This window comes from Scyliorhinus canicula, chromosome 11, assembly GCF_902713615.1.
Source record: "Scyliorhinus canicula chromosome 11, sScyCan1.1, whole genome shotgun sequence".
Lineage (NCBI taxonomy): Eukaryota > Metazoa > Chordata > Chondrichthyes > Carcharhiniformes > Scyliorhinidae > Scyliorhinus > Scyliorhinus canicula.
In genome coordinates, this window is record NC_052156.1 from 92,947,022 (window position 1) to 92,974,527 (window position 27,506).

General features: G+C 50.2%; 1 protein-coding gene across 1 annotated transcript in view; it reads left to right on the top strand.

The window, feature by feature from the left end:
- Window positions 1-27,506, top strand: part of LOC119973771 (voltage-dependent calcium channel subunit alpha-2/delta-2-like) — a 979,537-nt gene that overhangs the window by 695,851 nt on the left and 256,180 nt on the right. The window contains exons 12-14 of the mRNA XM_038812195.1: window positions 3,795-3,884; window positions 18,740-18,805; window positions 22,784-22,858. Of these exons, the coding sequence (XP_038668123.1) occupies window positions 3,795-3,884; window positions 18,740-18,805; window positions 22,784-22,858 (231 nt within the window). The remainder of the gene's footprint in view (window positions 1-3,794; window positions 3,885-18,739; window positions 18,806-22,783; window positions 22,859-27,506) is intronic.

A 27,506-nucleotide genomic window follows, 5' to 3' on the forward strand; every position in this document is an offset into this window, starting at 1 on the left:
TCGGTGCAGACTCGAATGGCTGAATGGCCTCCTACATTGTAGGGATTCTATGATTATATAGACTTCATGTATGATTTGACAGGTTAATTCCAGTTTTGGGAGTGAAGTCCAGAAACTACCAGCAGATAATGGAGATCGTTTTACAAGGGATTTACATTTAACATCCTTGAGACTTATATAAATAATGTTGCAATGACCTCGCATCTAACTGTATTTTACTAATGTAACCATTTTTTCCATACACTGGGGCACACGATGGGATAAATTTTCATGGAGATATCCACACCTTCAGAAAATCCCTTACAACACTTTGGGTGCGAACTAATGGCTGCGTTGTGCTGGGCGCAAATTCGAGCGAGCTGGTTAGATCGCAGGAGAGTTCGAAATCGTGAACCACGCCGTGTGGCGATCTTTTTCCGATCTAACCAGCCTGCTCCCGTTGGCGAGATCTGGATCCCGGCGTGGCATGACAAGAAACCAATAATCACGAATTAAGGCCAATCTCCAACCCATCAACCAAAATGACTCCCTATCTGGCGGCCTCCCCTGATCTAACCTTGGATTGGATTGGATTTGTTTATTGTCACGTGTACCGAGGTACAGTGAAAAGTATTTTTCTGCAAGCAGCTCAACAGATCATTCAGTACATGGAAGAAAAGGGAATTAAACAAAATTCAAGAAAATACATGAGAATACATAATAGGGCAACACAAAATATACAATGTAACTACATAAGCATTGGCATCGGTTGAAGTGTAGTGTTAATGAGGTCAGTCAATAAGAGGGTCATTTAGGAGTCTGGTGACAGTGAGGAAGAAGCTGTTTTTGAGTCTGTTCGTTCGTATTCTCAGACTTCTGAATCTCCTGCCCGATGGAAGAAGTTGGAAAAGTGAGTAAGCCGGGTGGGAGGGATCCTTGATTATGCTGCCCGCTTTCCCCCGGCAGCGGGAGGTGTAGATGGAATCAATGGATGGGAGGCAGGTTCGTGTGATGGACTGGGCTCCCCAGCAAGTGGTCCAATGAGTGCCCTTTAGCACACCTATTTAAGAACGTAAAGCTTGAGAAATGGCTGCTGTGGGGATCGAAGGAGGGGAGTAGCTATTGTGGAAAACGGGCGGCCAGCCCGGGGGCACCGGGACTGCTTCCCCTCTGCTCGGGGGGAGGTGTGGGTGTCCCTGGGAGGTGATGGGCCTGGTCGGGGCATGGGGGGGTCGTCCACCATTGGTTGAGGGTTTCCCCAGGCCTGGGGGAGCGAGTTAAAAGGTTGACGGTCATATTAAACCCCCCCCCCCCCCCCCCCCCCCCCCCCCCCCCCCCCCCCGACTGTGGTGGTCTCTGGTCGCACAGCTGAATGCTATCGCTAATAAGGAATCGGTGATGTTAGTTAATGTGAGCACCTCAGAATTCCCAAATGGATTCCAGTGGATAGGTGTGCCATGTGGCAGGTGTGTGTTACTGCCAAGCATCCCAATCAGATTAAGGCCTGGACACTTGGCCTGAACACTGGAGGCTTCAACACCCAAGAGCTGGCCTGCAATACTGGGGACACTCCCATGAGCAGAGGGTGGGTGTGTCTGAGGATTGGGCGGGGGTTACCTGACCCCGGTGCCAGTATATTTCCTGGCGGGGATCTGGGGACCCAGGGGCCGTGCTGTGGCGGGGGGTGAATGTGCAGAGCGGGATTCACCAGCACAACCGGCTCATTGGATGGCACCCAGAGAGATGGCAGGGAATGTAAGGGCGGTGAGGCGTGGGGAATTCAAAGGTACTGAGGTAGAAGCCCGAACTGATTGTTGCTCTCTCACCCGCTTCAATTCTTTACAGATATCAAGATTTCCGAGCAGCAGAATTCTCCACCATTGTCGGGATGCCCCAGATCCAGGGGATAAAAGATGGCATTCATGTCACCTTGCGTGCACCAGGCGATCGAGGAGCACCCTTCATTAACAGGAAGAGGTTCCACTTCCAGAATGTTCAACTTTTGTGCGACCACCACCTCAAGATCATGCACGGTGTACACACTTCCCATGGAGTGTGCACATCAGCTAGATCCTGGGGCAGTTGGGGATCCCCGGCATTTTCAAGGGACACCCCAGGATGACTGGGTTGGCTCTTGGGGGATATGGGGTACTCACTTAAAATGCGATCTGATGCCTTGACTGCATTGGTGGTGCACTGAGCACACTCCCAAAAGGGTCGCCTACTTTGTGGTGGTCTGCTTCCCCCCCCCCCCCCCCCCCCCCCCCACAACCTGGCACAGCAGCGGTGTGACGTGCTGAAGGTGGAGGAGAAGGAACATGCGGCCACATTAGAGGAAGAGGACAAGGAGGAGCCGGGTCATGAAGGTCCGAAGGACGAGCCAGTGGAGGACCCACGGGAGCAGCGGAGATGGAGAACAGGTGGCGGCGGTGAGGGTCCAGCATTCCCTAAGGACCAGGGAGAACCTCATCCTCGTCTTCTTTGACGTGGCTTCATCCGTCATCTCATCACCCCCTCCTCCAATCACCCTGTTCCATCCTCCCAGAGTCTGTATTACATCACCCCAGGGTGATGGGCCTATGTCAGCACTGTCATTGAGTCAAAATACAAGGCAGGAGGCACTGATAACCCGCTGTAAGCTGAGCTCTGGTGTTCTTCAATCTATGCCAGAGTCTGACTCCTGTCTGTCTGCTGACAGCACATTCACACTCATCACCTGCACATGGTATGACTTGGGGAGAGGGAGGGGCCAGATCTCGGACCACATGCCCGGAGGGCTGGGCCGGGGGGAGGACGGAGGGCAAATGGGGAAGGGGGGTGCAGGTTGGATACCAGTGCGGAATAACATGACAGGGACTTCACATGTCTTACGTGTAACGTGTTTTAATCATGACCCATACTGTCCCTTGCCAATGATGGTGCCAACCCCTCCCCCCCCCCCCTGTGCCCACTCAGTGATCCTCAATCTTCTTAGCATGGTAGCACAGTGGTTAGCACTGTTGCTTCACAGCGGCAGGGACCCAAGTTCGATTCCCGGCTTGATTTTCCTCCGGGTGCTCCGGCTGACCCTCTCGGGGGAACGAGGTATCCTTCTGGTCTCCACCGCGTCCAACAGTCAAGCCAGGTCGGCTTCACCGAAATGTGGAGCTGGTCTGTGCGGTGGCATGGCGGCGTGCTGTTTGCGGGATCAGTCTAAGAGCTGCTCCCCCTCGTTAGCGGGGAGCTGCCAAGCACGGTCCAGGTGAATCAGCTAGCGGGGCAGTCATTTCCGGCATGAAGGCCGTGGGGCATCATTAAGTGCCCAAATTAAAGTTCGATACCAGTGACGGCCTTGCCAGGTTGGCTGTCGGGAAACACCTGACAATTTCCGCTCACTACCACACTTGGAAACATTTCCATCAGATTGAACTCTTTATTTTATTTTTACAGTTTCTTGAGATTTTCAGACTGAAAGCAGTGCATACAGTATAAATTCTCATTCACTCTAGCTCTCTAGCCTCAGGCAACATATTTTAGAGGACAAACAGGAACTCTTCAGGAGATGCAATTTAAGCAGAAGTGGGGAGGCTTTAGGGACAGAGTTACTACTTTTCTTTCTTTCCTCCAGCCACCCTGAGCAAATCAAGAGTATTTTTGCTTAATTATGTTTGAACAACATGCCTTCAAGTCAGTGCTGAATGGTTTCTAAGTATTTGAATGATTAATTCTCTGTGTCTGAAGATACTTTCTGCAAAAAGATTTAAAATGCTTTGGAGTATATGAAAGATGAATGCAAATGATCAGCTTAATGCATCCCATGTGTTTCTGTGTTGCAGGAGTATTTGGATGTTCTTGGCCGGCCAATGGTGATGGCAGGGAAAAAAGCCAAAAAAGTACAATGGACCAACGTGTATCAGGATGCTTTGGTAAGATTACTTTGGAATGGAATATAGACCGAATTATCCACATGGACTCTTCCTTTCCTTTGGAATGGTATACTGCTGAACGTGTCATAGCTTACTAGCCAGCTGTTATATACCCAACTGAATTTTCTCTTCCATTGAAAGACATCATGCCGCATACTGTCAGTGCAGAGTACATGTCCAAACACAGGGCTTTGAAATCACAACAATCTGATTTAGAAATGCAAATTCAGCCAACTCAGCAAATCTGAGACAAATGTGAAATGCCAGTCAGTGATGAGCAGGACTTCCCCCACATTCAGAAGTGGATTAATTATAGGCACAAAGACAACCCTGACATAACTGTAAAAAGCAGACTTGTCTTTGCCCAAGCACCAAACATGACAGCAGAGGTAGGCATAAAGATTGGCACAGTGACAAGTGTTGACCTGGGGCCAGATATGGCAGATTTTACCTGTCACACAAACTGGCACAGCACAAAGTGTGGTCACACAGAGAGCTGCTCTGGTTCTGTCATACTTCTGTTCTTATGCAAGGAATGTGGTGGCATTTGGAGTGCACAGAGAGTTCAACAAGTTTCTAATTTAAACTGTTCATAAACATGCTTAATTCCTATAACAAGGAATGATTTGCTTGCATTAGATGACAGGTAGTTTCTCCGAATGGAACGGATATTGGAATGTGGATGGGTACAGTTCCCAGGGGGAGGTGGTGGTGTAGTGGTATGTTGGTATGTTGCCAGCTAATGCTTTTGGGTATATTGGCTCAAATCCCAGCATGGTAGTTGATTGAATCAAATTTAATTAATTCAACCTGGAATTGAAAGCTCGTCTCAGTAATGGTGACCATGAAACTACCATTGATTGCTGTAAAAACACATGTGCTTTACTAATATCCTTTAGGGAAGGAAATCTGCTGTCCTTACCCAGTCTGGCTTCCATGTGACTCCAGATCCACAACAATGAAATAGACTCTTAACTGCCATCAAGACTGTTGTCTGTAAAATTCCAGACACTTCGACCAGTTTATTATTCAAACCCAGGTGCCCTTATTTGCGAACAAAGTACAAATGCAAGTTTACAATTCAACCACATTTATTATCAAACACAGTAAAAACAGATACTCCCTTTAAATTATCCCAACTACAATAATTCCAAGATTCTGAATACTACCTGTGCAGATGAACTCAATCGAGCTGCGGATTCAATTCTCTGAGTCTCGGTTGACTCAGGGCCTCCGTCCACAAAGGTCTTGGTCGTGATCGCCTCTCTTGTCTGTCCTCTGGTCTATAGTCAAATCTTCTCTGTTGTCTCTGCGCCGAGTCTTTGCAGGGGAGGGTCTCTGGATGCCTCTTCCTTATATCCCTCTTCGCGTCTTTCCAGAAGCTTCTCTGGCCCTCAACCGATGAGGTCTCGGGACAGGGGTCGCAACACCCAATGAAGTTGCCAATTGCAACTCTGCGGGATACCAGGAACCTTCCCCTAGGGGTCCATCGCCAGGTATATTGCCCGCATATAAACTTACTCCTTATTTGGTAATGACAGGAAATCTGGGTGCCAGAAAGTCTAGCTTCATCTGGAAAATCCACAACAATCGACCCATTTGGATGGGACTGATTATCGCCAACCCGGTGCCAGGGTGAGGGACATCTCTAACTGATTGAAAGGATATTGGAGAGGGAGGAGGAGTATCACTTGTTGTGGTTAACGTTAGGAAAAACAAATAGGCAACACTAGGAAAGAGGACCTGTTTGGGGAATCAGGAACTGGGAACAAGAACGGGTCCTCAAGGGTTATAATCTCTGGATTACTATCCGAGCCACGTGCAAATTGCCATAGGGATGAGAAAATTAGGGAAGTAATCACGTGGTTAAAGGAGTGATGCGGGAAAAAGGGGTTCCATTTCATGGCGGCATTGGCATCAGTATTGGGACAGAAGGGATCTGTACCGTTGGGACGGTCTCCACCTGAATCCATCTGGGACCAGTGTTCTAGCGCAACGGATATACAGGGTGGTCACAAGGACTTTGAACTAGCAAATGGGGGGAGGGGAGGAAGAGAAGGGTAAAGCTGCAAGAAGTATAATGATTAATAGGAACCAAAGCGGCAGGTCAGCATGTGAGGAGAAAGTAGAGGTTATTAGGATGAACAGGCAGGGCCAGTCTAATGACTATGGAGGGGAAAGTTAACGTAAAAAATCAAAGTGTAAGGTGACTGTGGGAGTGAAAGTTAGGGATGAGATTAAGTGTTATCAGAGATTAATAAAGCAGGTCAGAATGTGTGAAAAGAGTAGTGCACAAGAAAATCCTGCAAGGGAAAGACAAATCAGTGGGACGTATTTAAAAACCTTGTACCTAAATGCACGCAGTATTCAGAATAAGGTCAATGAGCTGACAGCACAAATAAAGACGAATGGGTATGATTTTGTCGGGATTACTGAAACATGGTTGCAGGAGGACCGGGTCTGAGAGTTGAATGTATTCAGGATACTCAGTATTCCACAAGAATAGATGGGATGGAACAGAAGGTGGAATTACTTTATTGGTTAAAGATGGCATCAAGGCTGTATTAAGAAATTATATTGGCACTAAGGGCCAAAGTGTTGAATCTATCTGGGTGGATATAAAAAGCAAAGGAAAAAATTCCTTGGTAGGAGCAATTTACAGGCCCCCGAGCAATACTTCCAAAGTGGGGCATAGTATAAACCAAGAAATAACAAGGGCTTGTGAGAAGGGTACAACGGTAATCATAGGTGATTTTAATATGCATATTGACTGGATTAATCAAATTGGCAAAAGTAGCCTCGAGGGAGATTTCATAGAGCGTAAGAGGGATTGTTTCTTAGAGCAATATGTTATGGAGCCAACATAGGGAGCAGGCTAATTTAGATTTAGTATTATGTAATAAAGGAGGTTTAATAAATAATCTTGTCGTTAAGGAAGTAAAAGAGTAGAGAAGCGTTACTGCAATTGTATGGGGTGTTGGCGTTGGAGTACTGGGTCTAATTTTGGTCTCCATTGTTGAGGAAGGATGTGGTGGCACTGGAGGCAGTTCAGAGGAGGTTCACCAGATTGATTCTGGGGATGAAAGGGTTGACCTTTGAGGAGCGATGTTTGGGTTTATACTCGCTGGAGTTTAGAAGGGCGAGAGGAGATCTAATCAAAGTGTATGAAATACTAAATGGGATTGATAAAGTAAAGTAGATCAAATTTTCTCCCTTGTGGGGCAATCTAGAACGAGAGGTCATGGATATAGGTTGAGAGGCAGTAGATTTAGAACTGAGATGAGGAGGAACTACTTCCCGCAGAGGGTGGTGAAGTTGTGAAACTCACTGTCCCATAGTGTGGTGGGATCTGAGTCATGGTTTCAAGAAGGCGATACATAGATTTTTGATTTAAAAAAAGAGTTAAAGGGATATGGGCAACAGATGGGGAGGTGGATTTGAGACCAGGAAGAGATCAACCGTGATCTGATTGAATGGCAGAGCAGGCCCGAGGGCTGAATTGCCTACTTCTGCTCCTAATTCCTATGTTTTTATCTCCTGATATCCTGTTCACAGGGCAGGTCCAGATTTGTCTTGAGTGTCTGTCTCTGTTCAGTGTAGCAGAACGTTGCTGTTTGAATTCCCATCAGGCCTGCCTGTGGGCTTACTCTGGCTGTAATTTAAAATGTCCTGTCAGTGTCCAATTAATTTTTTAATTTTTTAAACAATTTTTATTGTCACAAGTAGGCTTACATTAAAACTGCAATGAAGTTACTGTGAAAATCCCCCAGTCGCCACATTCCAGTGCCTGTTCAGGTACACTAAGGGAGAATTCAGAATGTCCAATTACCTAATAGCATGGGCGGAATTCTCCGCTCCCGGGAAAAATCGGGAAGGCCATCATGAACTCAGCCAAGTTTCCCGACGGCCTTGGAGGCCGCTCCTCTCACCGTATTTACCCCCACCCGGGGGGCTAGGAGCGGCGCTCCGTTATTCTCAGCCGCCGGGCCTTGCCGCTTGCATCAAGGCAGCGCGCCGAGAATGATGCGACAGCGGCGCCTATGTGACGTCAGCCCGCATGCGTATGTTGGCCGGCTCCAACCCGCGCATGCTCGGCTAACGTCACGACAGCTGACGGCTCAAACGGCGATTCTCTGGGCCTTAATGGGCCGAGCGGCCGTCCATTTTTGGTCAGTTATGCCGGCGTCGGTTACATATGGTCCCACACGGCGGGACCTGGCAGGGAAATCGGCGTGGGCAGTTTCCGGACCCCATGGGGGGGCCCCACGGTGGCCTGGCCCACGATCAAGGCCCACCGATCTGCAGGCGGGCCTGATCCGTGGCGGCACTTCTTCCTTCTGCGCTGGGCCCCTGTTGGGCTCCGCCATGGCCGGCGCGGATAAGAGAACCCCCCCGCGCATGCGGCAAAATACGGCGGCCGGTCTGCGCATGCACAGAATCACGCCAGTAGCTCCACACATGCGCGAGATCACGCCAGCCCTTTGGCGCATGTGCAAACTTGCGCAGTCCCATCGGAGCCGGCTGGAGCGGCGTCAATCCCTCCGGCGTCCACCTAGCCCCCTAGACAGTTGTGAATTCCTCACCTTGGGGGTCCGTTGATGCCGGAGTCATTGGCGCCGGTTTTCCCGCCGGCATGGGAATTTAGTCCCCTGAAAGAAGAATCCTGGCCCATGTTGTTAAACAAACAAAATAAACTTTAATATTGTTATGACCCACCTGAGGTTCCCCAAAGTTGTTAATCTGACTTTGATCCTCTCAATTTGTCACCGTCTGGCTGGAATACCCCTGTTGGAGGGAAGAAAATCCTCAAAGTCTGTTCTCGACCGCGTGGTGTTGGTAAAAATTTGTTTAATTCGGAAAAACTGTGGGCGCAATTCTCCGCACTCACGACGGTGCGGAGAATAGCGGGCGTCGTAAATTTTTACGGCCACGCTAGTCCGACGCCCTCCCGCTATTCTCCCCCCCCCCACGCCCAACTCCCGACACGAATCGCTGCCGCCGTTTTTTTACGGCCAGCAGCGATTCTCAGCTGGCCGATGGGCCGAATTCCAAGCCCTTTACGGCCGTTTTTACGAACGGCAAACACACCTGGTCTGGCCGTTCGTAAAAACGGCCGTAAAGTCCCGATTTTGGCAACCATGGCACCGATTGGCACGGCAGTACCACGGCCGTGCCAAGGGTGCCATGGGCCCGCGATCGGTGGCCACCGATCGCGGGCAGCGGGTCCGATTCCCGTGCACTCTTTGTCCTTCCACCGCCCCGCTGTATCACTTCGCGGGGCGGCTGAGGGGCATGCACGGGTTTTGTGCAAATGCGCGATGATGTCATCCGCGCATGCGCGGGTTGGAGTCTTCCAATCCACGCATGCGCGGCTGACATCATGTGATGCGTCAGCCGGCGCAAACTCTGGCAAGCGGGCTTAACGAAATTCGTTAAGCCCGCGATGCCGGAGTTCACGGCCGCGGCATACTAGCCCCGACCGGGGACCAGAATCGGTTCCCGGTCGGGGAGGGGGAGGCTGGCGTCAAACCCGCCCGGTTTTGACGCCAGCCTTACGATTTCTCCCTGTCTGGGAGAATCGCGCCCTGTGTGCACACAGGAGAGATAGATTCTGCGACTATCCTGTAGCTCGCAAAAGTCAGCTCTGCCTGTCCTCAGAATTACATGCATATATATAAAGTTCTTCGGAGTCACAAGCAGCTATTGACGTCACTGAATCATTTGGAACAATACGAAGTGATCAGTATGCACATTTTCTGGTCCCCGTAATGGGAAAACGATTAAAGAATACAGGGCGCGATTCTCCGCACCCACGATAAATTGTGAAGTTGGCGTCAAAAACGGGCGCGTTTGACGACGGTCGGGAATGGTCCATTTCCCAACGTATTCACGTCCGGGAAATGGGCTAGGAACGCTGCCGCGTCAATCACATGCGCGATGACGACGGAACGCGGCGACGATACGATCACGCCCACATGACGCCGCCCGACGCCGTAAAAAGGCGCGGGCGAGCACAGAATCTGTCGGCCATGATGTCGGAGCCCAGGAGAGCTGCACCTCGTTTTGTTGATGCAGATGTGGAGACGCTGCTCGATGCCGTCAAGCAGAGAAGGGACATCATCTTCCCGCGGAGAGGGCATCGCCAACCTGCCAGCGCGGTGCGCCAGGCCTGGCGTGAGGTGGGTGCTGCCGTCAGTGCTGTGGGGCAGATCCCTCGCTCAGCAGAGCAGTGCCGAAAAAAGCTGCACGACCTCACCAGGCCTGCCAGGGTAAGTGCCAAGAGGGTGCCCCCTGGTCACAACCATCCCTCCCCCCTTAACTTAATCACCCACCTCCCCCCCTGGCACGGGGGGTGGAGGGGGATTGGGGCAGAGTTAGTTGAGGGTGGTTCACAAAGTTGTCACAGACCCAGCGCTCTGGCCCCGTGGAGAGATGCAATCGTCTTATGACAACTTGACACCCAAACTGTGCCAGTATCTGAACGGACTGCTGATACCTGCCGTATTGTAATGATCTACCTATGTACCCTCCCCCAACAGGCCAAGTCCGCTCACAACACCCGTGAGCGGCACCAGACTGGAGGGGGTTCGCCCAACCTGCACCCCCTCACCACCTTTGAGCAGAGGGCACTGGACCTTGTTGGGGGGGTCTGGCACCCGGGATGTCGCGCTATGCGAGGTTGGCGGAGCTGCAACAAGTGAGACAACCCTCCATGACAAACACCCCCTCCCCCATCCTCTGACCCTTCACACACCCTGCCCACTTGAACACCTCCCCCATCCTCTGTCCCTTCACACACCCTGCCCACTTGGACACCTCCCCCATCCTCTGTCCCTTCACACACCCTGCCCACTTGGACACCTCCCCCATCCTCTGTCCCTTCACACCCTGGCCACTGGGACCGTCCAGCGCCCGGCCGAGCGAATCTAAACAACCCGTTTCATTCTCTTCCCTAGGACGTGATGCCGAACGACCAGGGCCGTGTGGCTCCAGACGGAGAAACGCATCAGCCCCCACCTCACCCGGGGCCTCACAACAGAGGGTGCCTGATCAGCGGGGAGGCCCATCCTCCTCAACACAATCTGTGGAGCAGGACGCCCAGAGGGCGGCGACACCACCACAAGAGAGAGAAATGGCCCGCGAACGCCCTGCGGCTTCTCAGCGGGCCGATGACACAGAGGAGGTCTCAAACCTAGACGACCTCGAGCTGGCGTCACTGCTATCTCCCACACCATCCACCATCCCAGAGACACTCACCCCGGCTGGATTATTTAGTGATGAGGCTCCTGGGTCACAGTCTGGTTCGCACATCACAGCTGAGCAGGTACAGCAGGTGGAGGTCGGAGCAGACGAGGGCCCGGACTGGCGGAGGCCAGGCCAGGCCCAGCATGCAGCTGGGTCCCAGACGTTTTCTGAGTTCCTGGAGTTTCTCAACCCACCCGCACAGCCGATGCCTCAAGAAACCCAGGGACACAATGACGGGATGAGGGCTGCCTTCCTGACTCTGCAGACGTTGTTAGAGGAGTCGAACCGCGTCCAAGAGCAGGGAGTGGTGCCGCTCATGGCAGCGACCCAGTCCGACACCGCATGGATGGCATCCGCGGTGGAGGCAATGGGTCAGGTTATCCAAGGCGTTGGGGTCAATGTGCACGCGTCATCCTCGGCCCTGGACAGGGTTGCCCTCTCACAGGCAGCAATGTGCCAGAGCCAAAATGACATTGCCGGCGCCCTGCGGGCCTTGGCCCAGTCTCACCAGGTCATTGCCCAGTCGCAGCAGTCAGTCGCCGAGAGCATCAACCGCCTGACACATGTGCTGGATGGCGTCGTGCACACACAGGTTGAGGTCGCACAGTCCCTGGCGGGAATGTCTAACTCCCTGGACTCCGTGTCTGCAAACCTTCGGATCCTGGTGGATACCGTTGCAGGCCTCCAGGACTGGCAGCGCCAGGTGTCGGTGGTGCGACGGGGCACCTCCCCGCTCGCACCTCTGTCCCAAAGTGAGGCCCGGGGGCCACCGGGCTCCCCGAGGGAGGAGGAGGTTTCGGGGCCCGTCCCATTAAGTCCATCACGGGACGTCCCGGAATTCTCGGCCTCCCCCCCCATCCCATCCCTGGTGCATCGGGTGGGCAGCAGGCAGAGCAGGGTGGCACAACGTCACCCGAGACGCCCGCAGAGCAGCCTGGCCCATCAAGACCGGGTCGCCCCAGGAAACGCTTGGCCAAGGAGAAACGAGTCGAAGGGGGCGATTCGCAGCAGTCCTCCTCCACTCCCGCTGTATCATCTGGGGACTCACGTAGACGTAGTGGTAGGGCCCGTAAGGCAACAACGTGAGGCACGGGTGAAGGGCACAGTTTAGTTGTAGGGGCTAGGGCACCTGTAAATGTTTGTTCACATTAAACGCACTGTTCCACCTTACTTGTAATACCGTGTGATTGTTCCACAGCCACAGGAATCGTGATGGTGACCGAGTGTCGCTGGGGTTGACGAGCGGTGAAACTTCGGTGTCGGGTGTGCAGTCCCTGCCCCTCCCCCCACCCCCTCCCACAGCTAGCCCACGCGGGCATGTGATGGAGTGTCCGTGACGAACTCAGCGGCCACCAAGGTGGATGGTTCAGCTATTGCCATGGGTCAGACTCTCTCTAACGATTCTGAGCTCACAGCTCTTCACAGAGCGGGCTGTCATCATTCCACATGGCACTGATCACACCCGCTGACACAGCCATCAATGTTGTGCCATACCGTCTGGACCCAGTGGTAAGGGTGATGTCGAAGTGGAGCACTGTACACTGAGAGGGGGGGGGGTGTTGTGGTGGTGGCAGTTGTGTGTTGACCCTCTGCACGACTAGCGATGCAGATGGTGGTTTGGTGTTCAGCGGGGATGTCACATGTGACGCGTGAACCGTGCTGCTACCACGGCGTCGCGTGCCCGCAGTCCTCGCCGGGTCATTCGTGCCGCCTCCTGGACATCACCAGCACCTAGTTCGTGTCTGCGTGCTGCGCCCGCCACTCCACCAGCCTCCTCCTCCTCCTCCTGCTCCTCCTCCTGCTCCTCCTCCCTCCTCCTCCTCTGTGCTGGCACCACTGCCACTGGCTTCTCCCTCCGCCTCCTGCAGCAGGTCATCTCCCCTCTGCATCGCGATGTTGTGCAGCGCACAGCAGACCACAACAATGCAAGCGACCTTGTCGGGTTGGTACTGCAGGGCCCCTCCGGAGCGGTCCAGGCACCTGAATCTCATCTTCAGGAGGCCAAGGCAGCGCTCCACCACACCCCTGGTTGCTGCATGGGCCTCGTTGTATCGGGTTTCCGCATTGGTCTGAGGCCTCCGTATAGGCGTCATCAGCCAAGACCTCAGCGGATAACCTCTGTCGCTAGCAACCAGCCCCTCAGCCGTGGAGGACGTCCCTCAAACATCGCAGGGATGAACGACTGCGCCAGTATGTAGGAGTCATGCACACTGCCTGGGAACCTTGCACAGACGTTCATGATCCGCATGTGGGGGTCGCATACCACCTGGATATTCATGGAGTATGTCCCCCTCCTGTTTGTGAACACGTCCCTGTCCCCTGCAGGTGGGTGCATGGGGACGTGAACATAATCGATTGCCCCCTGCACCATCGGTATCCCGGCCACTCTGGCAAATCTACGAGCTCGTGAGTCTTGACTTGCTCGGTCCTCGGGAAAGGTGATGTAGATGTCCGCGATGGCATAGAGGGCGTCGGTCACATCCCGGATGCACCTGTGCACCGATGACTGGGAGATCCCGGAGACGTCCCCGCTCGGAGACTGGAAGGAGCCGGTAGCATAGAAGTTAAGAGCGACCGTCACCTTGATGGCAACAGGGATCGCGTGTCCTCCCCCCGTTCCAGGTGCCAGGTTCCAGGGGCCAGGTGCGCCACGAGGTGACAGATATGTATCACCGTCCGCCTACTCAGCCAGAGTCTCCTCCTGCAGGTGATGTCCGTCATTGTTAGGAAAGAGACCCGGACACGGTACACCCTCGGTCTTGGTCGTCGCCTCTGGCGCCGTGGCTGCACCCTCACTCTCTCCTCTTCCTCCTCCTCCTCCCCATGCTGCTCGACGACTGGCAACTCCTCGGCCCTTCCTTCTGCTGCTGCAGCTGGCCCTGCATCCACTGCGGGTTGTGGCTGTGGATGCTGCTGCATCGCCAAATGCAGTGCAGCGGCCCCAACCACTGCACAGAACATAGCCGTTGTGTTCGCAGACATTGTGCTAACCTACAGAAGGGTGGTGGGGGCAGAGAAACGGGACATGTTAGACGGAGGTTAGTCGACACCTCGGCAGCTGCCTGCCACGGGATACCTGTGTGTCCCGGTGGCCTGGACGCGCTGCTGACACGCGGGCAGCCTAACCCCTGGTCACTTTCTGCATCCAACGGGCAGTTAACTATGTCCTCCTCACCGGTGCGTCAGTGGCCTGTGGCCGTAAGCCACAGGGCAAACAGCGGCCTCGTCCTTGTGACCAGCACGCCATGGCATGGGGGCAGACATTTTGTTACGGGGTTGGACGGCTCACTCACTCACTCTCTCCATAACACCCCCCCACTCCCACTCCCCCCCTCCATCTCCCCCCTCCGTCTTCCCCACTCCCCCCTCCGTCTCCCCCACTCCCCCCCTCCATCTCCCCCACTCCCCCCTCCGTCTCCCCCCCCTCAGTCTACCCCACTCCCCCCCGCTCTGGACCCCCCTTCCGTTCTCAGGGATGCCTTCCCCGTTGTGGCCAGACTCCAGCGGTGCGCTGAGCGGTGCGCTCACCTCCTCGAAGCTGTCGTCAGCCAGCACGACTGGTTGACGAACTTAAAAAGCAGGTGTGTTTCATGCCGTGTAAACAGTGCGTGATGACGTCGGGACTTCGGCCCATCCGGGCCGGAGAATAGCGGGGGGCCAAAAACTAGCGATTCTGGTCGTGTCGGGGGCGCGTTAGAGGTGTTTTGCGGGAATGGCGACTTGGAGTTTGTGCAGGGTTCGGAGAATAGCGGGAGGGCGTCGGACCAGCGTCGCCGTAAAAATTTGCGCCGCCCGCTATTCTCCGACCCGTTGTGAGTGCGGAGAATCGCGCCCACAATGTTTCCTTACAATCTCATGGGTTTGCACTTAACATATTTAACTTCTAGAAGAGGTGCAAATGTGTTGGACAGTGGATCCCGTTGACCTTCAGGGACCTCCTGTGTTTCCTTTTTCATAATCAAATGCTCTGTGAGATGATTAAATCATTTCCAATGTTGGTAACTTTAACCCCTTGCTTGCTGGTTTTCCCTTGGTATGTGTTTAACCCCTTGCCTGCTGGTTTGCCCTTGACCTGTGCTATTACAATACTTTGAGACATCTTTATTATACCAATCCTGACACACATAGCAATTTCTTCTGCTAACACCCCAAATAGTTCCAAACCCGGCTGAAGAGAGATACACTGGCTCCCTGTCTTTATTCAATTCCCTCTGTTCATTGCAACTAGGTTTAATATAGAAAGGATCCCCTTTCGGGGGTACTTTTTACCCAGACTCAATATGTTTTCAAAGGAACCAACTTAACCGAGCTCTCTTGCGTTAAAGATAGATTGAGTTTATTAATTACTAAAGGTATGAAATGGTAAAACACATTCATACAGATCAGAAGGGAAAATTGAGTTCACAGCAAGTAAATATAAAACAAAAGGTGTATTTTGACACTTGAGGATTGACCATTCCAGCTTTTGTGATTCAAGATTCCAGTGAAATTGACTTCAACAGGCGAATAATCAGTTTTGCGATTCCAGTGTTCTATAGTTTGGTGGAGAAGTTTCTTAGTTCCTTTCTGAGCTGTGGTCCTTGCTGACTTGGTTGACTTCCATAGTCAGAGAGAGAGAGAGAGATTTTTAACCCATTCTTTATGTTTTGGAAGTGGGAAGGCGAATCCACAAACATGCTGTCCTGTTCTATGTTCTATATGTCTGGGCATTATGTAAGAAAACTCTTGCTGAGGTGTCCATTCTGTCCCTTTGCCTCTTCCGGTAATGGCAATTAGTTTCTGGATGCTTTTAGAAGTACATTGTCTGACAACAGAGTGGGGTTCCATTGTCTCTTTGAGAATCATTCTGTAGCAATTCAGCCAGTGGCGTGTGTACCCATTTCAAAAAAAGAACTCAGATTTAATTTAAAGTCCAATCTTTTCAGAGGTAATTTGGTGTTTATGTCTTCATTATTGTGATATATATATTCAGAAAAGTAAAGCAATCTACAATATGTATCTTATACTCGAACATGAGGTAAATGTGAATTAGCAGGTCAACTGTGGTGGAACACTCCACACTGGCACATGCAACCAAGACAGATCTCATGGATTTCTCAGAAACCCACCCGTACGTCAGTGACTACTATGAGTTACAAAATCTTGTTAACTCGGTCTCCATCATGAGGGAATTCATCTCTTCACTATGGGTTTAAGTGAGTTCCAGAATACCAAAGTCAGATTCCAATGAGGAAGTCTTTCACAAAGGTATTTGATGGTCAGCTGGCTGGAGACCGGTATTGAGAACTTTGCTTTTTCAGGTGGTTGATGCCACAAGATGAAGTAGGCATGCAGAGATTCTGTCAGTTCTGTCACCGATGATCCGGACCGATCTTCCAGTAGAGTCAGGATAGATGTGCCAGTGGTCCAACATGGACAGAGCTTGCCTTGGTGGGCCTGCCAGTTGAATGTTAAACAGCAGACTGGCTGCACAACTCAGAAAGATAATATTGAACTTCTCAAAAGGCCAGAGTGACCTTTCTTCTCCACGGTGACTCCAACGAAGGATGTCCAGCTGTCTGGAATTAGGCTTTGTATTCAGGACTGATAATGTCGCAACCATTATGAGTTGAAAGGGAGGGCCATTCAATTTCAGTGTCTGGTGTTAGGGAAACCATTGTCTGAACAGACTAAACGACTGCTCGCAAGGTTGGCTAATCAAATGCAAATGGCATTCCAGTAGCTCCTATTAAATTTGTTTGTCCAGTTCAGGTTGTCTGTTCAAACTCCTTAAGTATATCAAAGTGGAACAGTCCCGCAATCGAGGAGAGAATTTTTTTGTTCTGGAGACTGCAGGGTATCATTTCCAGAAGAGGTCAACCATCTTGATTGTCTTTGTTCAGCAGAGAAGTCTGGGTTTCTGTTCCGTGTTGGAGGAACCCAGTACCACCCTGTCTTTAGGCTTCAGATGACATTGGAGAATGCTTACCCGAAGTTCAGAGGCTGAATGCCCTTGACTGCAGAAGTATTCCCCGACTGGAAGAGAACATTGCTACCTGGCGATTGTTGCATGATGTCCGTTCATCCGGTATTGCAGCGTCTGCATGGTTTCGCCAATGTACCACGCTTCGGGGCATCCTTTCCTGCATCGTATGAGGTAGACAACTTTGGCCGAGTCACACTCGACAGACGCTTCGACAACGGATGAACGTTCTCCAAGGCGGCGTTCAGGACGCGCGACAATGCAGAATCGCCGAGCAGAAACTTATAGCCAAGTTCCGCACACATGAGTATGGCCTCAACCGGAACTTTGAATTCATGTTGCATTACATTCATCCCCCACCATCTGGCGTGGGCTTGCGAAATCCTACCAACTGTCCTGGCTTGAGACAATTCACACCTCTTTAACCTGCTCCATCTGGACCTGTAAAGACTTAATTACCTACAAAGACTCGCATTCAAAGTATCGTCTTGCATATTTTACTTTGTCTATATATACGTTTCTGGAACCTACTTCTTCATTCACCTGAGGAAGGAGCAGTGCTCCGAAAGCTAGTGATTCGAAACAAACTTGTTGGACTTTAACCTGGTGTTGTAAGACTTCCTAATGGGGTTATGGAAGAGAGGGGAAGGGGTGAGAGCAGAAATGCTGGAAATGCAGCTGAATCGGTTGAGGGCATTGTCAACCATTGGAGGGGCAATCCTTGATTGAGGAAAAAGGATGACAGTTCAGAAGTGCTGGAATGGAAGATTCCATCATCAGAGAAAATGCAATGGAGAAACTGGGAGGTTGGAATGCAGTCCTTACAGAGTGTAGGGTACGAGGAAGTGTAGTTAAGGTAGTTGTAGGGGGTAGTGGGCTTATAGTGAAATTAGTTGTTTTTTGCATGTTTTGAATTTTCTAGATTTTCCCTCAAATCTTTGCTTTCAGGCAGCAACACACCTGTTCAAGGAATATCTTTTGTTTCTTTGTTTATTTTATTGCCCCACTGCCATTTCCTTTGGCCTGTAATTTAATCCCTCCTGTCTTCCATTCTCTTACAGACCTTCCTTTTGTCCTTGTCCCATCCACCCTTGCTCAAAACATACTAGACCTCTAACCTTTCCCAGTTCTGAAGGAAGGTCCTTGACCTGAAAGGTTTACTCTATTTATCACTCCACAAAGGCTGCCTGATCTGCTGAGTGTTTTCTAAATTTTCTGTTTTTATTTTAGATTTCCAGCATCTCCAGTGTTCTGTTTTTCGATCAGTGACCTGTGGAGATGCTGGGTGAAATTATCTCCCTACCTCTCTCCGCTGAAGGTGTCACAGTTATTGGGCACTGTTCTTGAGTGCCAGCCACCCTAAGCCTTCAGCCATGGAGGTTGCGAAACCCAGAAGTAAAAGACGCGGAGGGAAAACGTGACATATGTGTATGTGTGGGCAGGGTCTGAAATCAAAGCCCTCTCTGACTGCGGTCAAGAATCGTAGGTGATGTGGGTTCAGAGGATGTGAATTCAGGACATAAGCCTGGCTCTCAAAATGAACCAGCATTTATTAATACAATATTAATGTGTGAGGAAGGCTGTAGTTCACTGACAAATACTCAAAGAACTAAATTTTAACATGACTGGTCTGATTTGCTTTTCCCAGAGCCTTGAGCTGGTGATTACAGGGACGATGCCAGTTTTCAATATGACTGTGGAGAATGGCCAGCAGGTATGTGGTTCGGATATGTGCATCATATTGTGCTAGTCTTGCACTTTAAAGAGTCCATAACTACAGAACAGAATGATGGATGTCACTGCTTCACAAATTCCTTCTCACCATATAACACTTTACCCCATGCCATTGGCTAGTCTTCGGCACAAAACTACGGTGGCCACTTTCAGCCAGCGATCACTGTCAGGGAGAACAGTGACAAGGACGGAAAATCCAGCGAGAATCAGGAAATGTGATTCTCTTTGGAGAAATCGTGTTTCCGATTTTCCCAGCCCCTCTCTGGCAATGTCATGAGTTCCACACCAACAGAAGGCAGGAACCTTATTTAAATGGATTATAATAAATTGTAATATTAACGGTCCACCCTGCCTCATAATCCTCCCCTCAATAAATATTTGTACGTCGGCGAGGTTTACAGCAGCTTTTTTAAAACGGGATTCAGTCGAGGGGTTCCCTCCTGGGTGCAAAGGTAATTATAGTCCTCTGGGAGAAGACATGCCCGGGAAGGAAGTGTCCCGGCAAACACCCCCCCCCCCCCCCCCCCCCCCCCCCCCCCCCCCCCCCCCGGCACATGGCGGAGGGAGGAGGATTCCATTTATGTGTGGTGGGGAGGGAGAGCTGGCTATGAGGGAGGAACTTGCAGGCATGGGGGGCGGGGGTGGAGGGAGAAGTGTGCACTGAGGGGAGGAGGAATGCCAGCACTACATCCGCGGTGATGGGTGGGGAGTGTTGACCCCCCCCCCGATGATTGTCAGGGGATGGGGGAGCTGGATGAGTGTCGGGGCGGCGGAGGTACACTTCGGCTATGATCAGGCGCCCTTTGTAGATGGCACTTTGTTTTATGTGGAGCCAGGTGCTGGCTCTATCAGGCTACGCCAGGCCAGAGTGACAGTGTAAACCACACCCACTCATTTTTCTTCCTTTATAGAGCTTCTCGATCTGGAGTGAAAACTGGTCTGTGCAACTGGACAGCTACACGCCATTTTCCAGTATGATCCTGACACTTTGAAAAAATACAATTCATTTCTGCCCTACGTTTCAGCATTCAGTTGTAAAGCCTGCTTATTCCGAGATAGCAGGACGATACTATCCCTATCAAGCATCTCTCCTGAATTTGGGCAAGAATCCAGTGAACCTGATGTGAATTGCCAGGCCAGATCACCCAGTCTTTAGGTTTCAGATGGCATTGCCTGTCAATATCATAAAGAGTGGTGTGGTCCTAGTGACGCTATCCTCAGTATCAGCAAGTTGCACGTTTTTGTTGGTTAGACTCCGCCAGAAACTCTGCACCAATTTTGCGGTCCCGAGTCCTTAGCGTATTTTTGCTCTGGATCTGGACATCCTTTCTTGTTTGATCAATGTTCCTGAAAGAGTAGATCTGTCCTTCGGTGCTGGAATTCTTTCAGGCATCAATACAAGTCAACATCATAAAGGACAGATATGGTCTTAGCAAGTGAATAAGGAGCTTCCCAGTGCTTAGTAAAAGCACGCTGTGAGCTTTTAGCCGGGTCAGCATCACCAAGAACTCATATCCACTTCGACCTCCTGAATCCAGAGTGCTTGCTAACCTGCGCCTTTACTCTGGACAAGGTTCAAAAAACAAAGAAAAGTACAGCACAGGAACAGGCCCTTCGGCCCTCCAAGCCTGCGCCGACCATTCTGCCCGTCTAAACTAAAATCTTCTCCACTACCGGGGTCCGTATCCCTCTATTTCCATCCTATTCAAGTATTTGTCAAGATGCCCCTTAAATGTCACGATCGTCCCTGCTTCAACCAGCACCTCCGGCAGCGAGTTCCAGGCACCCACTACCCTCTGTGATGTGTAAAAAACTTACCTCGTACATCTCCTCTAAACCTTGCCCCTCGCACCTTAAACCTATTCCCCCTAGTAACCCTGCCCCTCTACCCTGGGAAAAAGTCTCTGACTATCCACTCTGTCTATGCCCCTCATAATTTTGTAGACCTCTATCAGGTCGCCCCTCAACCTCCTTCGTTCCAGTGAGAACAAACCAAGCTTAAGCAACCTCTCCTCATAGCTAATACCCTCCATACCAGGCAACATCCTGGTAAATCTCTTCTGCATCCTCTCTAAAGCCTTCACATCCTTCTGGTAGTGTGGCGACCAGAATTGAGCACTATACTCCAAGTGTGGCCTAACTAAGGTTCTATACAGCTGCAACATGACTTGCCAATTTTTATACTCAGTGCCCTGGCCAATGAAGGCAAGCATGCCGTATGCCTTCTTGACTACCTTCTCCATCTGTGTTGCCCCTGTCAGTGACCTATGGACCTGTACACCTAGATCTCCCTGACTGTCAATACGCTTGAGGGTTCTACCATTTACTCTATATTCCCTACCTGCATTAGACCTTGCAAAATTCATTACCTCACATTTGTCCGGATTAAACGCCATCTGCCATCATGCCGTCCAAGTCTCCAGACGATCTAAATCCTGGTGTATCTTCTGACAGTCCTCATCGCCATCCACAATTCCACCAACCTTTGTGTTGTCCGCAAACTTACTAATCAGACCAGTTACATTTTCCTCCAAATCATTTATATATACTAGGAACAGCAAAGGTCCCAGCACGATCCCTGCGGAACACAACTAGTCACAACCCTCCAATCAGAAAAGCAGCCTTTCATTGCTACTCTCTGCCTTCTATGACCTAGCCAGTTCTGTATCCATCTTGCCAGATCACCTCTGATCCGTGTGACTTCACCTTTTGTACCAGTCTGCCATGAGGGACCTTGTCAAAGGCCTTACTGAAGTCCATATAGACAACATCCACTGCCCTACCTGCATCAATCATCTTTGCGACCTCTTCAAAAGTCTCTGTCAAGTCTGTGAGACACGACCTCCCCTTCACAAAACCGTGCTGCCTCTCACTAATACGACCACTTGCTTCTAAATGGCAGTAGATCCTATCTTGAAGAATTCTCTGCAGGTTATCTACACACCCTTCTCCAGACTCAACATCCACCAATTCCTTCTCTTGGGTGAATACTGATGCAAAGTATTCATTTAGTACCTCGCCCATTTCCTCTGGCTCCTTTCATAAGCAACCCTCGGCTACCCTCTTGCTTTTTATGTACGTGTAAAAAGCCTTGGGATTTTCCTTAACCCTATTTGCCAATGCCTTTTCATGACCCCTTTTAGCCCTCCTGACTCCTTGCTTAAGTTCCTTCCTACTTTCCTTATATTCCACACAGGCTTTGTCTGTTCTGAGCCTTCTAGCCCTGACAAATGCCTCCTTTTTATCGAGGCCTACAATATCTCTCGTTATCCGAGGTCGCCGAAAGCTGCCATATTTATCCTTCTTCCTGACAGGAACGTGCCGGTCCTGAATTCCTTTCAACTGACGTTTGAAAGCCTCCCACATGTCAGATGTTGATTTACCCTCAAATATCCGCCCGCAATCTATGTTCCGCCTAATATGGTTATAAATAATCTTCCCCCAAGTTAGTACATTCAGCCTACGACCACTCTTATCCTTGTCCACCAGCACTTTAAAATATCCTGAATTGTGGTCACTGTTCCCGAAATGCTCCCCTGCTGAAACTTCTACCACCTGGCCGGGCTCATTCCCCGATACCAGGTCCAATACAGCCCCTTCCCTAGTTGGACTATCTACATATTGTTTTAAGAAGCCCTCCTGGATGCTCCTTACAAACTCTGCCCCATCCAAGCCCCTAGCACTAAGTGAGTCCCAGTCAATATTGGGGAAGTTAAAGTCTCTCATCACTCCCATCATGGGGTGTCTCCCTATGAGTAGAGAATACAGCCTCTATGTTGAGCAAAACAAGGCTACCTGTGCGGGATTCTGACTTGCTAGCTTTAGAGAATCATATCCAGCTCTGTCAGACACATGACTGATTTTTTTTTTAAAATGCCTTGAGATGATTCTGTTTTGAACCCTCAGTCTCCAGGATCCTAGTTACTTCACCATTCTGAATGGACCATTTCTTTTACAGAACCAGCTCATGCTTGGAGTGATGGGGATCGATGTTGCACTTGATGACATTAAGAGACTAACCCCTCGTTACAATGTACGTATAAAATGCACATCTCACGTAGGGGATTCCTGTGTGGGTTTTGTACTTTCAGTAATATATGGGCTCCTACAGACACTTGTCTGACCCGATGCTGGGACAGAAATATGGAGGGAAATTTTCACATATCCAGAGGTGACTTACTGCATGATTGTAGGCTTCTGTCTACATCCTTTGATCCATTTAAAGGGTACTGGAGTAATTGCAGGAGGTGTCTCATTCAGGTGCACTCAGTGCTGCAGGGTTAGGTAATAACATCTATCCATCACAGTTGGAGCTATTTCCATCACATATCAAGGGTTATGGAGCAGTTTCTACGGTAGGTTGAGTTTCCCAGGAATCTAACCCTGTGTCCTCCTTCATGTCAAATATGCATTTGTGTCCTGCACATTAATTCTTTTTTAAATTTAGAGTACCCAATTTTTTTTCCCCCCAATTAAGGGGCAATTTAGCGTGGCCAATCCACCTACCTTGCAAATCTTTGGGTTGCAGGGGTGAGACCCACGCAGACACAGGGAGAATGTGCAAATTCCACACGGACAGTGATCCGGGGCTAGGATCGAACCCGGGTCCTCAGCGCTGCGAGGCAGCAATGTTAACCACTGCGCCACCGTGCCGCCTGTCCTACACATTAATGATCAACCCCAGATATCACTCACTCGGAAAGGGCTGCCAAGGATTCCTATTATTTTGAAATGAGGGGTTACCTCAGGGCCAGGTTTGTTTATTTCAGTTAAAACTGCTTGTTCAAATGCAATTTATAGGCAAAATATATATAAAGGGAGAAGGACATGGATAAACATGGGCTGGGATTCTTCGGGGCTGTCCGCTGGATGCAGGATTCCCGATGGCCCGCTGAATCCAACTTTGGGCTAAAATTGGGATTCGTGCCAGGCAGCAGACCTGTTGTGAGTCTCCGTGGCTGCAGATGGGGAGAGCAGCCAAATGAGCCCCATCCCAGGAAAGACCCTGACCTGAACCCCTCCAGCCCACTACAAGCCTCCCTGATCCCCTCCTCCATTCAGCACCGTGGCTGTAATTTTGGGAGGGTACTTACCACCTTGCCTTTCCTCAGACTGTAAGGTGCCAGGTTGGCACTGCCAAAGGGTGGGCCCTGAATGGGTACTGAGGCGGAGGGGGAGATGAAGGGGGGCCTGAGTGTGTTCTGAAGGGTGTGTCCATCCAGCGACCTGCATGGGGGGGAGGTGGGGAGAGTGCGGTTGCAGCAGCTTTTTGAGATCGGAGCACCCTTTAAAAATGGTGCTCTGATCTCAGAGGTGCAGGACCTGTCAAGAGAGATTAGGTCCCACCCCTCTCAGTTGCAGCGGGAACCCAGTATGCCATTGAATATCACAGTAAGGCCAATTCAGTTAAAAATACATTCCTAGTGACATAGCATGACGCATGGAATTGCTCCTAGCCCCAGTGGAAATCACTCTGGTTTTTCCACTGGTGCAGTTCTGGAGAATCGGACCCACAGTATCAGACCTATGCAAAGTACCAATCCCCATGGATTCCTATCAGTCATAACTACTGTGGGTCAGCCGCAGAAACCCAAGAAAATGATATAAATGTTAATGCATCACAAAATTGTTCCCGTTTTGAGAAGATTGCATCCAACCAAAACTCACACTCACATTTCCCATCATGCATCAGCTCCATTTGTTTCTGCATTCACCCAAGAAAGTACTTTCAAACTCACAGCGGTCATGTTGAAGACCCTCTCCCTATCCCCGCTAACAGCTAACTTTCTCCATTCCCCACCTCACCTCTGCCTTCAATGTCCTGATCCCCTGCACTGTCACCTGGGGCCAAATTGCCTCGGCTGTTCCACGAGAATATCATTCTACCTCCGTAGATCGGATAAAAAAGGTGATTGAATGAATCATAGCAACCTATCACATTCTTTACTTATACCTTGTAGATGGTAAACAGGCTTTGCGGAGTTGAGCTACTCACCCTGGAATTTCCAGCCTCTGACTTATTCTTGTAGCCACAGTATTTATATGGCTAGTCCAGTTCAGTTTCTGGTCAATAGTGACCCAAGGATGTTGCTTGTGGAGATTCAGCAATTGCAACACCAATTTATATCAAAGGGAGGTAATTTGATTCTCGATTGTTGGTGATGGTCATTGCTTGACCATTGTGTGGCACCAATGGTACCTGCCACTTATCAGTCCTTGCAGTATACAGCCACAGATTGCATCATTACCTCAGCAGTTGTGAATGGAACCAAACATTGTGCACTGTGCTGAAACTCAAATACTTATTTAATCTGAAGTCAGAGGTCAAGAACTCCAGTTCCCATGAGCCTTGGCCCTTTTGCGCATGCACCAGTGTCATGGGCGTGTTCCTTTACGAAATGTCTTTGTCTTATCACATGGCTTCAGTGATGTCATTGTGTGGGTGGAGCTGGGCTGTAGCTCTGTGAGTTTTTACTTTCGCTTTCAGTTTTGGAGCTGGATTGTGGCTCTGTGAGTTTTTAACTTTAATTTTCACATTTAGCTGCTGTAGACTCAGACAGAGACATATTTTGGCCTGTGTCTCAATTTTCAATTATAAAGAATTTGTCCAAGGAAGAAACCCAATGATTACAGTTACATGCTGTTTTTGGTAAAAAGGTTTTTTTGGTTGATGGGGTCTTGAAATGGAGAAAGGTGACTAGTGGTGTTCCACAGGGATCCGCGCTCGGACCACTGTCATTTGTGATATACATAAATGATCTGGACGAAGGTATAGGTGGTCTGATTGGCAAGTTTGCAGATGATACTAAGATTGGTGGAGTTGCAGATCGCGAGGGGGATTGTCAGAGAATACAGCAAAATATAGAGAGATTGGAGAGTTGGGCAGAGAAATGGCAGATGGAGTTCAATCCAGGCAAATGCAAGGTGATGCATTTTGGAAGATCTAATTCAAGAGCGGACTATACGGTCAATGGAAGAGTCCTAGGGAAAATTGATGTACAGAGAGATCTGGGAGTTCAGGTCCATTGTACCCTGAAGGTGGCAACGCAGGTCGATAGAGTGGTCAAGAATGCATTCAGCATGCTTGCCTTCATTGGACGGGGCATTGAGTACAAGAGTAGGCAGGTCATGTTACAGTTGTATAGGACTTTGGTTAGGTCACATTTGGAATACTGCGTGCAGTTCTGGTCGCCACATTGCCAGAAGGATGTGGATGCTTAGAGAGGGTGCAGAGGAGGTTCACCAGGATGTTGCCTGGTATGGAGGGTGCTAGCTATGAAGAAAGGTTGAGTAGATTAGGATTGTTTTCATTGGAAAGACGGAGGTTGAGGGGGGACCTGATTGAGGTCTACAAAATTATGAGAGGTATGGACAGGGTGGATAGCAACAAGCTTTTTCCAAGAGTGGGGGTGTCAATTACAAGGGGTCACGATTTCAAGGTGGGAGGGGGAAAGTTTAAGGGAGATGTGCGTGGAAAGTTTTTTGCGCAGAGGGTGGTGGGTGCCTGGAACGCTTTACCAGCAGAGGTGGTAGAGGCGGGCACGATAGCGTCATTTAAGATGCATCTAGACAGATATATGAACGGGCGGGGAACAGAGGGAAGTAGATCCTTGGAAAATAGGCGACAGGTTTAGATAAAGGATCTGGATCGGAGCAGGCTGGGAGGGCCGAAGGGCCTGTTCCTGTGCTGTAATTTTCTTTGTTCTTGTTCTTTGTTATCAAATTGGAACAATTAAGGGGGAATTCATTTAGGGTTATACATAGATTACAGTAGCTGTCTTTATGTTTGCAGTTGATAATAATTCTTACTGCGTGTGTTTATGCAGATGTGAACTAAATTTGTGGAATAAAGCTTGTTTTTTGATTAAAAGCACCTAAGAAAGGCAGGCTCTTGTGCTCATCATAACCAAAATCAATAAACAGTTATAGGTCAGGTGAACTTCATAATATACCGTGGTGTTTTCTAAACCCTGGTCCACAGCACCAGCCAGGAAATGGATTCAAATGCGCTGTTTATTTACTTTACCTTCTTTACGCTGGAAACCAGTCCTGCTCACCTGCACAGAAGCAACGGAGGGAAATGGCACCAAAAGCAGGTCAGGTAACCTGATGACTGGTGCGATATTATGTTGAATGTGTCCCAGGGACCAGATCACAGGAGGGGGACAGGGAGAGGTCCCAGGCAGTGGCAAAGACAGGGGTCAGAAGTCAAGTTCAAAGAAAAGAGCAGATCAATAGGCTCCAGATTAAAGAGCGAGCTGCAAGGTGCAGACCTGAAGCGAAGCGTGCTTGAGAAAAGCTCTGAAGATCCAAGTAGGCTGTCAAAGGTTGGTGACTTTTGGAACAGTGGTGCTCTGCCACCTCCACCACCCCAGGGAATTGATGGGACTGTATGATGGAATGGCCAGCTTGCATGCAAGGATCACCCAGGTGAACGGTGGAAAGTGCTACTGTGGGCAAGAGTCAGATGTTGTCAAACGATGCGGAACACCAGCGCTCATCGCGGAGCAGGTTGTCTTCATCTCTGTCCCAGGGCCTGTACCCCATAGTGAGGCAGTAGGTATCATGGAGTGGGTTACGGGAGGGGGGGGGGTTGGCAGTTCCCCTTCCCCCCACCCTGGTTGGTGAACCTGGAGACAATCAGAGCGTCCGTGAGTGTCAAACCTGGCGTGCACGTTATG